The sequence below is a fragment of the Limulus polyphemus genome, unplaced genomic scaffold (genome assembly GCF_000517525.1).
Source record: "Limulus polyphemus unplaced genomic scaffold, Limulus_polyphemus-2.1.2 Scaffold191, whole genome shotgun sequence".
Lineage (NCBI taxonomy): Eukaryota > Metazoa > Arthropoda > Merostomata > Xiphosura > Limulidae > Limulus > Limulus polyphemus.
The window spans coordinates 504,755-517,377 of NW_013665801.1; the positions used below are offsets into that span (position 1 = coordinate 504,755).

General features: G+C 33.4%; 1 protein-coding gene and 1 pseudogene across 1 annotated transcript; both read right to left on the minus strand.

Annotated features, from left to right (window-relative positions):
• The window catches only part of LOC106478225, a 109,945-nt pseudogene that overhangs the window by 91,126 nt on the left and 6,196 nt on the right, over window positions 1-12,623 (minus strand).
• Window positions 8,453-10,832, minus strand: LOC111084985 (atrial natriuretic peptide receptor 3-like). Its single transcript, XM_022381778.1, has 2 exons — window positions 9,595-10,832; window positions 8,453-8,507 (listed from the first exon to the last, which is right to left on the minus strand). Exons 1-2 carry the CDS (start codon window positions 10,421-10,423, stop codon window positions 8,503-8,505), a joined length of 834 nt encoding a protein of 277 aa, XP_022237486.1. The 5' UTR covers window positions 10,424-10,832; the 3' UTR covers window positions 8,453-8,502.

The following is a 12,623-nucleotide window of genomic DNA, read 5'->3' on the forward strand; positions in this document are numbered from 1 at the left end:
TCTATCCCTTGGGGTGGTACTACTAACTTGCTTGTATTCCCTCCGGTAAGCAGTTCAAAAATTAAGGACGGTACCATGTAGACTTGTCAGCTTTGACATAAATATAAATACAACAACAATAATAAGTTATAGCGAACTAAATGAAACATCTTATGGCAAAACTGTATCAAATTTTAATTTAAAGATTGGTAAAAATTGCCCTTCAGTGGCACAGCGATATGTCTGCCGTGGTAGGCAGAGCACAAATAACCCATTGTGTAACTTTGTGCTTAATTACAAACAAAGAAACAATGGGCAAAAATTAATTCCAGGCAAAAACAAAGAATTCTGGAATCGCTTTGAGTTAGTTATTTTATTTCCGAAAGTTAATTTCCTTCAACGTAATTATATTGCTTCTCTTAATTTTCATTCTATTCAAACTTAAGTTTCAAATGCTCTTATTCAGCGAGTTTTTGGTTTCAATGAAAAAATATTGAGTTTTAAAGTCTAGCTTGACTTAAAAGTAAGAGAAAAGCTTACTTTGAAGTAACCGCTAAGAAATACTGTATCGAAAAAGAAATTAATTATAGCGAAAAGTGGATTCAGTTGCTACAGGAAATGGAAGATTGAAATTTTTCTTCTCTTATCCTCATTCCAGTATTATATTTCCGGTTAAAGTGATTCATCTAAGTGAATGTACCAGAAGTAGAGCTGAATGAAACTACTATAGCTCGCTTCACCTATTGTGCTTGATGCAAACAATTAGGAAAAACTTATGTGCTCGTTCATAGGATATGATATTCGCAACAAAGTGTATAAACAAATAATATTTCTTGGGAACTTTTCCATTAGAAGGTTAGATTACTATCATTAGATACCTAGTGTTCCTAAGCATCGACTTGAAAAATTTATGGAGTAAAGAGACAAAATGATACATATATATATATATATATAATATTCATATTATTGCCTATTATAGTCAAATATAGCATACTATTTTGATATACATGAAAATATTGATATCTTGTCATTGAAGTAAACCACGTTAAAGATTGAAAAATAGGAATTTTGGTTTTCACGGTAGTGGCGCTCCATGATTGAAAAATAGGAATTTTGATTTTCACGGTAGTGGCGCTCCATGATTGAAAAATAGGAATTGTGGTTTTCACGGTAGTAGCCCTCCCATACAACATTGAAATAATTGTGATACTTGTTTATTCGTTTTTCTGGACTTCGCTCCAAGCTATACAAAGACTATTTTCACTAGCGTGGACTAGAGGGAGGGAAGCTAGTAAACTACACCCACAGTTAACTTTTAGGCTACTCTTGTTAAACCGAATTGTGGGACTTGACTATCACTCTTATAACGCAATTTTGTTTATATGGCAGTAATGGGAAATGAATCGCGGAGCCTCAACTCCACATTACGGCACGATGACCATTGGGCAGCACTCGGCCCAAATGCGGTACAAGAGAAACTGTATCTCATCTCTCTTAAGTAACAATGTGTTTTTGTGCGGGATTTATTATATTATGGATCATGTATCAAACATTATAGACATAATACGTATCTCAATCTTGTTAGCTCAGCTTACGCAGTCAGCAAAGTGTAACAAATCGTGTTTTCTGGTATTCCAACTACAAAGAATTTCGGTTTTCTAACGTTAAGACTTTCTGGCAGTATGAAAACATATTATTTTACATCAGGTGACAAACTCTATGAAACATCCAAATAAAAGGTGTAGTTCTAAGCAATATCAGCCTAGATAATTGTAGCTAGATCGATTATCGAAAACATCGCTAAAGGGTTTATATTTATACACTATAAGTGTGTGTTATGTATCTATCTATCTATATAAATATCTATATATGAATGTGTGTTAATATCTTTCTCCCTCTCTCTCTCTATATATATATATATATATATATATAACCAAAATATCATTAACATTCACCTGTGGATACGAATAAGAAAACACTGGAATAACAGACTTTTTTTTTCCTTTATTTATTAATTTCTTCTATTGGTTTAGTGACTTCAAAGGTCACTCTTCAGGAAATAGTTTTACTGAAAGTCTATAACAAAAAAACATACAAATACCACTTTTCAACTAGACATAAATAATCTAAATTGAATACATATACTTTCCAAACGTACAAACATATGATATAGTTCATGTATAAATTAAGTACATTACAAATGTTCAAAAATAAATAGAATTAATCAATATACTTTTTAAAAAATTAAAATTTTATTATAATAATACTTTTTATTATTATTATAATAATTTGTACGTTTTTTGTTACAGATTCTCAGTAAAACTATTTCCTGAAGCCACAAAACCCGTAGAAGAAATTAATAAGAGAAGTATAAAAAAAGACTGATTTTCCAGTGTTTTTCATTCAGGTTCTGTATGGAAAAAAATTATATGCATATTAAACCTATATGTTTATGGGACTAAGACGGCTTACAACCCTTAACAATTTGTGATATGCTAGGCTGAACTGCCTTATAAAATGATTCAATTTACTCTCCTACAAATCGTGATATGAGGACAAATATGCAATTGTCATACCCTATTTTCTGTAAATCTAATTTCCTACATATGAGATGGCGCCCCCTATGATTCAGTGGTAAGCTTGATGGCTTATAACGCTGAAATTTGAGGTTCGATCTCAGCGATGAGTACAGCTCTTGTGCAGCTCTGTCTTTTACAAGTAACAAAAGTAAAATAAAGTATAACTGTTAAAAGCTGAGATCTGGAGTAAAATATATTTTACTTCATAAAAATATTACAGGAGAGTAATTTCTTCGAAATAATTTTGTAATTTGTAGAAACTGTATGAGTATTAATTTAACATTGTCTAAACTGATTAGGAATGTCTAACGCGCTACCTTCTTTTATAGTATAGTATAGCTTTGCCTTATTTGTGGAAACATTCTAAATAGTTTAAACCATTTGTGAGTAAAACGTACTTCGAGCATCGTAGGCAATATTTTGTACTCTCGTTTAATTGATCTTTCGTAATTCAAAATTTGAAAAACGAAAGATATTTGAGACACCCAGAGACCGGTGTTTGAACCCAGGACCACTGGCTAAAAAAAAGAAAAAAAGAGGGGGGGCCTTCTATCACTGAGATACGAGTACAAGCCATCCTTTCCCTCTTTGTTCACCTATGAGGCGTTATAACGAAGAGCTCTGGAGGCTAGGGTATTACAATTGAGTCCGTACGTATGTATATATATATATATATGTAGAAATGAATAAAATCCCTACAACCCGAGCGTTTTCCAAAGATGGACCTTTCTTCTTCAGTGACAAACTGCGAATGGTTTGCCCCTGAAGAAGAAAGATCCACTTTTCGAAAGCGCTCGGGGTTATAGGGTTTTTATTCATTTCTATCAAGACTTCTTCAACCTACGTGTTTTTCTAACATCATGTATTTATTTCCGCGGGCATATCTCAAAAAAAAAAAATCTGATTTGCGTGAACTTTTTGCAGGAGATAGGATGTCCCCATAGGACGATCCTCCTCAAAAACGGAGATGTCCCCATAGGACGATCCTCCTCAAATACGGATTCTAAATTACTTTGGCACATTTTCCTAATGGAGATATAGCGCATTTTTTCAGTTTGTTGATAATAACTGTGTAAAAAACTGATCGGAGTAGGACCGAATTTCAGGCGCACATTGAAACAATAAAAAATCCAAAGATTTGAGGCGGGACAAGGGTATACAGTCTTTCATACTACATTGTGCTTTTGTGGTCAGGCAATTACTGATTTAATTTACCGCCATCCAAACAACTTATACGAATTCTGTGACATAAACTCATATTTATTTATATTACTATTATTTTACATCCTGTTAGGAATCAATGGGGGGACACATTTTAACATAAACTTTTACATAAAACGGTCACAGTGTATATTTTAATAGATCGTATTCTTGGATTACTCAGAGTTAGATTTAAGGCCTAAAACTGTCCCAAAAGGTTCAGAGAAAGGGGAGATAAATTCTCCGTCGTAGACTCTTACAGTCGTAATATTACTCCAGTATTCCGTATTTAGTTTACAGCAACCATATGCATTGTTGTAGTCATTATACGAACGTAAATGGGATTTTGACAAGTAAAATTTTATATATTCATTAGAGCTGTGTATTGTTCAAGAACCAAACATCAACAAACACAAATAAAGGAAGCCATCTTAATAGAACAAAACAGCCCTACTCTGAACCAACCATGATACCTTTACCTAGCTGTTAAGCAATCTCCGGTCATGTGACCTCTTTGTTTCATAGATTCCTGTGTCTCTGTAAACTACTTGTACTTGTCGAAAGGTTGTACATTTGTAATCAAGTTTCATTCACTACCAATTTAAGCCGTCTCTAAATTTTATAACTGCAGTAAGTTTACAAAACGCACTGGATAACAAGCTCAAAATGCTGAGACAAAGTACACGGAAGGCTCTGGATCTTATATCTATTTGATTAGTAATGAATAAATGTTTATAAAGTAGCTTTCTATGTTTTGCGAACAAATCAACACCATTAATGTTAGAAAACAAAGTTTACTCCAATATTGCTAAGGTCTCTTTGGCAAGTGTTGTTCATTTCTTGTACCTCAGTGATTACATAACCATATACACACCTTACAGTAAATGTAATATATCATACAATATGTCATGTACAGGCTCGTAGGTTTTGTTTTCATAATGATAAATGTGTTATGTTTGATAAATACCATCGGGGAAAGCGTCTGTTGATTTCGATAAGAAGTCTTCCGCTCACAGATACACACATCTATGCACAAGATAAAGAGGGATTAGTTGTGTAGTAAAATATAGAAGTGGAATATTTATATATAATTTTAGTACGAACGTTATTGCAGCAAAAGAGTTGAGGAATAAAGAGAAACTACTGTACATTACTCTTCCAAGTAGGAAGTGGTCAGGTCACGTGATGATAAAGTTTTATTCTGAATTTGTTTGTAGTGATTATTAATTTATTAAACGGGTTTACTGTATCATAAATCTCAATGTTAATGTATCTTAAAATCTAAACATAGGGCATTCTTGATAATATAACGTGGTTTTTACAGCTATTCTTGTGCAATAAAGCTGGTTAATACACTGTTGTTGCTAAAATGCCCTTGTAAAATAGTAGTTAAGGTAGTTTGCAATGTCTATGGGAAATTATGTTAATCGTTTAAAATACATTGTTGTTGCTAAAATGTTCTTGTAAAATAGAGAAGTAGGTTGCAATATTTATGAGAAATTATGTTAATCATTTAAAATTCGATTGAGGAACGGATTAAGAGGGTTGTGAAGTAACTTAATTGAAATTTGGTCGTTAGGACTTCAATATAAAATTAACTAGCTCGCAAACAACTGCGATGGAAGAGTTTTAGTACAAAGCGTTTTAAGTAAATAGAAGTTGTCTTAGAAGACTGTATTTTAAGTATCAGAACGATAAATAAGTACACATAGAAAATTCTGAATAATAAACAACAAAAAACATCTTAGCAATGTTACGTGTGGTTAGTAAAATGAATAAACTCCAATTTTATTTCAAATAAGCTTTGTGTGTATGACAGGCAAATAAAGTTGATTGGTTTCATTTTTAAATAACTAGTAATTTCTACCATACGCGACCTTTTTACAGTTTATTTGTTTGTTTTTGAATTTCGCGCAAAGCTACACGAGGGCTATCTGCGCTAGCCGTCCCTAATCTTGCAGTGTAAGACTAGAGGGAAGGCAGCTAGTCATCACCACCCACAGCTAACTCTTGGGCTACTCTTTTACCAACGAATAGTTGGATTGACCGTCACATTATAACGCCCCCGCGGCTGAAAGGGCGAGCATGTTTGGTGTGACGGGGAATCGATCCCGCGACCCTCAGATTGCGAGTCGAGTGCCCTAACCATTTTCAGTTTGTCTTTTTAGTGAGGAAAAATAAACTGTTACGTAGGGACATTACACAGTTTATATAATCAGTGTGTTGTTGTTCTTTGAATGTAATCTATTCAATGGGCTATCTGCGCTCTGTCCACTGAGAGAAATCGATTCTAGGATTTTAGTGTTCTAAGTTCATAAACTTACCATTGATCCACCATTTGATCAAGTAAGCTTTTGTAAGTTAGTTACCAGTTCAGTAAAGATTATATGAAGAATAAAGAGCTATTTAAGAGCCTTGAAATGTAGGTGGTGAACTCTGTGGACAACTTAAAGAAAGAAAATGATTGAAACGAAATCCGTCTTGGTTAAAGAAGTGACCGCCAAGTGATGATTGCGACACTATACAGTGTATTTACAGACTACGATTCTTATCAAGGATAATGATCACTTTTAGGATAGGGAATGGTCAAGACTATTCATTAAGTGATTGTTGTAAGGGGACTAAGAATGATTCTGCTGGATTTCTTGTTCCGCAATAACCGCAAAAGCAGCTAGCATTAAGAATTAAGTATAAGAAGCATTCAGCACGAGGTTGTAACATAAAAACAAGCATAATGTTATTGTAATTGATTATGAAGCCACAACCTGGGCATAGATACACTGGTAAGGGAGGCCTGTTGTTGATAAAATGCCTTTATAAAATAGTAGATAAGTAGTTTGCAATGTCTATGAGAAATTATGTTAATGTTTTAGAATACGCTGTTGTTGCTAAGATGCCCTTGTAAAATAGTAGTTTGAGTTTTTGAGTGAGGACAAGAGGAAAACGAGCTGTACAATATATGCGGATACAAATGAGATCACCTTGTTGCTCTACGAAAATGGTTTGACATAGGTGTGGTTGTTAATTAAACAAAGGAGAATTATCATGGAGTTATTGCTGAGCTCGATAATACCAAGTCTACAGAACCCCGTCCCACCAAACGTGCTTGCCCTTTCAGCCGTGGGGACGTTACAAGTGACGGTCAATCCCACTATTCGCTGGTAAAAGAGTAGCCCGAGAGTTGGCGGTGGGAGGTGATGACTAGCTGCCTACCTTCTAGTCTTACACTGCTGAATTAGGGTCGGCTAGCGCAGATAGCCCTCGTGTAGCTTGAAATTCAAAACAAAGACTGCAGAAAGTCTGGTTGGCTTAAAGGCATACGAAGACTATGGAGCAGAGAAATGACCCAGGAAAATGAATGAATGAATATACATTTTCGTGGAACAAAATTAAACGTTTAATGGAATATATGTTACTCAACAATTAATTAACACTGTCAGTCTTATAACTTGTATAAATATTTTTTCTATTTGTTTCAGGCAATCTTTCACGTGTTTACTCATTTCTATTCATTTTTTGTTCATTATAAATACGCAGCCCAATTAACTAATGAAGGAATATTTGCTGTAAAATTCTTATCAATGCTATAATTGTAGCTGCCAGTTTGGCCGTCAATTTTGATTCCATTCTTTAAATCGCACACTGAACCCTTTTTTTATCCGAGCCTTTTTTTTCATACTTAAGGTGTTTTTGATTTGATCTTAAATAGCTGGAAAGGCCACACAATTTCAGTGCAATTAATTTGAAACAACTTTAAGACAACAATCGAACGAATTAAAACATTCCTAATTACAGCATCATATATTAGTTGTTTAAATGTTAATCATAATACAATTAAACATATTATTCACCATCAGAATAACGCACTTATATATTTTATACTTATTGTAGAAATGCTTTGAAGTTTATCATTGCTAATACGATGTCCCTAGGTAAGTTTACAGATTTATTACCCTAAATTCCAAAGTTCGGTACCTACAGTGAACACTTTGTAACATTGAACTAAGAACATAACGGCAGCTACCACGGAATTATAAGGTGGTTAAGTGAAACTGAAAGCATTTTAAAATTGTGAAACTTTTATTTCAGTTAGCAATTGTATAAAAAGAGTTACATTGTCTATATCTTTGATATTCATTATATCAAATGGCGATAATATTATATTTCAACTGGGGATTAAACAAAACAGTGACAATTCTATACCTTAGATAGTGGTTATATAAAATGGTAGGAAGTTTATGCTTTATAAAATAGTGATTACAAAATCATGATAATTATATATATATCGCTAGTGATTGTATAAAATTATAAACATTTTACACCTTAAGTTAAAGTTGTGAAAAATTATGAGACTTTTATAACCTCAATTAATGGTTGTATTAAATTATGAGGCTATTATATATTAGTTAGCGGGTGTATTAAATTGTGAGAATTTTATTCCTTAATTCGTGAAAACGTAAAAGGTGAGAAGTTTACACCTTAGTTAGAGGTTATGTCAAATGGTCAGAACTGTATACTTTAATTCACTAACAAGCACGAGTATTCTGCGAACATATATATATAGAAACAACCAGTCGGTCTAATATTTTTCATAACAATCACGTTTTTTTTTGCTGACATTCATCTTAATTTGTCCTTTGCAGATGGAAAATTAGAGGTGTGTAAAATAGTATTTCAGATCTATCTTTTGTCTCCCACAAATCACTGCCAAATAGGCTTTTATTACAATACCAGAACTCGTCAGTTAGGCTGGAAGATGAAAAACAAGAGATTTTCTGAAACGCCATTGATGTTTACAACATTATTGTATCTAAGGCGAACGAAAGAAAATAACGTTAAGAAAAGAGCTTTGATTTTCTTTATTTCATTTCAAACACAAAGGTGAACTTTTTACTGTCCCTCCTGGTATGATGTACAGGAAGAAATAGTAACATCAAGAAAAAATATCGAAATAAATTTAAACAATTACTAAATATATTAAAATAATAATGATTATAATAACTATTACTATCGGTAACTTAAATTTCAGTATTGCAAAAGTGTGAAAAATAAGCGCAATATCAAACTGGTTAAACACAAAACCCCATTGCAAATTAAACATATCCTCAACAATAACAAGCTTTGTTAATCATATATAGATAGCATAATACAGAAGTAGGTGTAAAATGGTTATGATGTAAAACGTACGATTGAGTAGAAGACGAAATCCATTCTCTGCTTGAACATTATATACAAGAAAAAATAATAGCAAAAATGAATTGATTCTTGTCAATAGTATGAAAATAATAATTAAATAATGTTTGAACAAGTAGGAGGCACTGTATATTAATCCATAAAAATTAAATTGCATTTTTTGAGCTTCCTTACCTTACCCCCCCCCCCCCAGTGGCACAGCAGCATGTCTGCGAACTTGAAACGCTAGAAACCGGGTTTCGATACCCGTGGTGGGCAAAGCACAGATAGCCCAAAACACAAAACAAAAATACCTTGCCTTATATATCTATAATAAACATTATATTTGTTTTAGAACCAGTCGCAAATGCATATCACTTACCTAACAAATAAATTCTACTGGCGAAGTCCATTTATCCCCAAACAATTACAGTCTTACAGACAAGTCAAAGCTGCTTTGAAGATATTTTTCCTTCAGATACAGACTAGAAACTAAACTTTGATATAATTTACATGTTTTTGACGTTAGCATAAAACTGGAATGATGTTGTAAAACTAAATACAATCTGAATTATTATTTGTCTACAAATACAGTAATTTATTTATAATCAAACGATTAAATTCCAAAATATTTAGTTAACGCAAAACTAGCAATACAACTTACCCCTTGAATGCTTGGCCATGTTCCTAAGAATATCCGTATACTTTGTGTTTGAATCGTTTTCGTCAAACCATTCTGAACTGACCACCGCATCCTTTATAATATTTGATCTGATAGAACTCATAGTAAAGTAACAGTCAGAGTTTTTTATGTTACGATTTTTAACGTCATGGTAGAGGAGCCCAATTACCTTCCAGTGGAACTTACGAGTAAATTCTAGAATCATTTTACCAATTTGATTATACATTCCGTTCATTCTGGTCAGAAGAGCGTGAGGCGTATTTTTCTCTTTAACAAACTCTTCATTCTGACCTCCAGCAGTTAGTATTGGAATATCCCAGACAGCGGTGTATAGAAATAAAGGGTTAAGGACAAAGGGACAAAATGGTCCAAGAAAGACATCAACTTCATTAGCGTAGTAAGAGTCTAATGCCGCTAAGGGACCGTAAGTTGAGGAGCATTTAGTATTTTTGCTATATGCTCTCACTGAGCGTCCTCCGAGAGGACCGTTGCTGCCTTGTGCCTCCAACTTATCGATTGCATAATAAACAGCCGCTGACACTTTAAAGAGCGAATATGGGTATGTTGTATCTTCTGGCGCCAAGACTAACATTCGAATCATTTTGTTTTTCGTTTCCTGTGAAGCTCTCTTTCTGATATGAGAAACATCATTCATGATCAATACATTGTCCTCTGGTACACATACACTTAATGATACGTTAACCAAAACTATCACGACTACACAAAGTAGTCGTATTGAGGACGTTTGTCTGTTACATGCATCAAAGGATGTACTAATAAGTTTCCAAGATGACAGTCTGAAATCTTTCATTGTACTGAAAATCAACAGTAATGGTCTACTATACGGCACTGATGTTCGAAAATGATTAGGAAATTTATTAAGATTATCCTATATCTTCTCAACCAATATCAAAATAATAGTAGATATTTATTAGGATGGTTAGAAGAAAAACAAAACAAAAACAACGTACAACCAGAAGTTCGTTTCAAAATTCTCAATCTTGTATAATGAAACTAATTGTTTGCAACCTCACAGAAACGATAACTAAAGTATAGAGAAATCATACACGAAACAAAAAAAATATCAAACTTTAAAACATCCATCTTACGTGCATCTTGTTATCAGTGGTTTTATGCTATTGAGCCAAAACTACGTGACTCAGAACTCGTCTGTTACCACTCGCACGACTCCATTTTGTATAATCGTTACACTTAAGGTTTTCCCGGTACCATAGACTGGTAGTCCTGTTTTAGAAATTATTTCCTTGCTATTGCCTACGTCTCTAACTTCCTGTCTGTTATTAAGGTTTTTGTCACTTAAAGCTTGTGAGACGGAGACAGCGCCCTCTTATAGAAAGCGCTTTTTTTTTTTACTTTTTGTGCAGGCGTAAAATGACAAAATAGAGAATTTATTTGATTTCTTTTTTGTGATTTGAAAAGTTTTAATGCAGGCAAAGCGAAGGTATGAACTTGGACATTTTCAACTTTATTGACATTGACTATCATTATTTTTTTTATAACAGTAACTTAACATCTTATTTATTATTATCTTATAGAATACTAACTTAAATCTTGTAATATAACTAATTTGTTTACACAACTTTTATATGACATTGGTCTAAGTGCATGAGTCCACATTCGTTCAAGTATTATGTTATTTAAGATATCCCGATTACACCAATCTTCCTCTACACCCCTACACACTGAATGTGTGCACACGTTGTAAGACAACCGAAGTAATTAGATTATTAGAGTATTTGGTTACATAATTTAGTTTCTTATTCTAAGAGGGAATAAAACTACAGACGCGCAATCATAATAGCTAGTATCTATTTGGAAACATGAAGATATACCAACGGCATAAAATGAGAACCGTATTCAAGAACCATAAAACACTACAATCACAGTTAGCACACATCAAACACACAGTCATATAAGTTAGTGTCTATTTGGAAACATGAAGAGGATATAATAACGGCAAAAAATAAAGTTCTTATTCAGGAATCTGAAAACAATACAATCACAGTAAGCAGACGTCAGACACACAGTAATATAAGCCAGTGTTAAAGGTCTATTTAAAAACATGAAGATGATACACTAACGGCATAAAATGAGAACCATATTCAGGAATCACCAAACAATAGAATCACAGTAAGCACACATCAAACCACTTAAAGACCTTATTGAGAGCATTAACACCACTTAAAATATCCCTGTAAATGGCCTTCGAAACCTAGCATAGAAGTCATGATGATATAACTCTATAGGAACCATTCAGACAGTTAGTCCATTCAAGTCCTAGCGGTTAAGACCTTGGACGAATGGATAGAACATCCAACATATTTACCTAGTATAGAATCCATGAAAAAAAGCAGCAGATTAAGGCCAAAAGGTAGGATATAAAGAAATCTGTAAGATAAAAGAACTAATTTTTATTCAGAGTTAAATGATTGTGTAAACTATAAACCATGCAACGTTTGAAAATCTACCGCTACAACCTTACCATAAATACAGGTTTCTTCATATCACCCTATATATATATATATATATATTGATAATTAAATACAACGGAAACTTTCACACTTGATTAAGTGCTGAAATCAATTATCTGCGTTGATGAAACGATTTCATTCGTCTTATTTTTCATAAAACAGGTATTTAATTTGAACAGTGTATATATACGTAAATGTATTGTTTAGTTGCATTTTTCTATCTGAAAAGAAATGACTTTTATAGTATAAATACTTTAGTCATAGAAGTTTATTTAAATATCAATGCGGGTCATAACCCAGAAACAAACGGGAATACTTTGATCACCCATAACTGTTCCTCAATACGTTTTCTTTGTTTGGTTGGTGAATTTCGCGCAAAGCTATACTAGGGCTATCTGCGCTAACCGTCCCTAATTTAGAAATGATAGCCAGCAATTCAACACCACACACCGCCAATTCTTGGTGTACTCTAATCGAAGAGTGGGGCCCGGCATGGCCAGGTGGTTAGGGAGCTAGACT

Coding starts and splice junctions, on each gene's coding strand:
- LOC111084985 (XM_022381778.1), bottom strand. CDS start 10,423: ATGAAAGATTTCAGACTGTCATCTTGGAAACTTATTAGTACATCCTTT.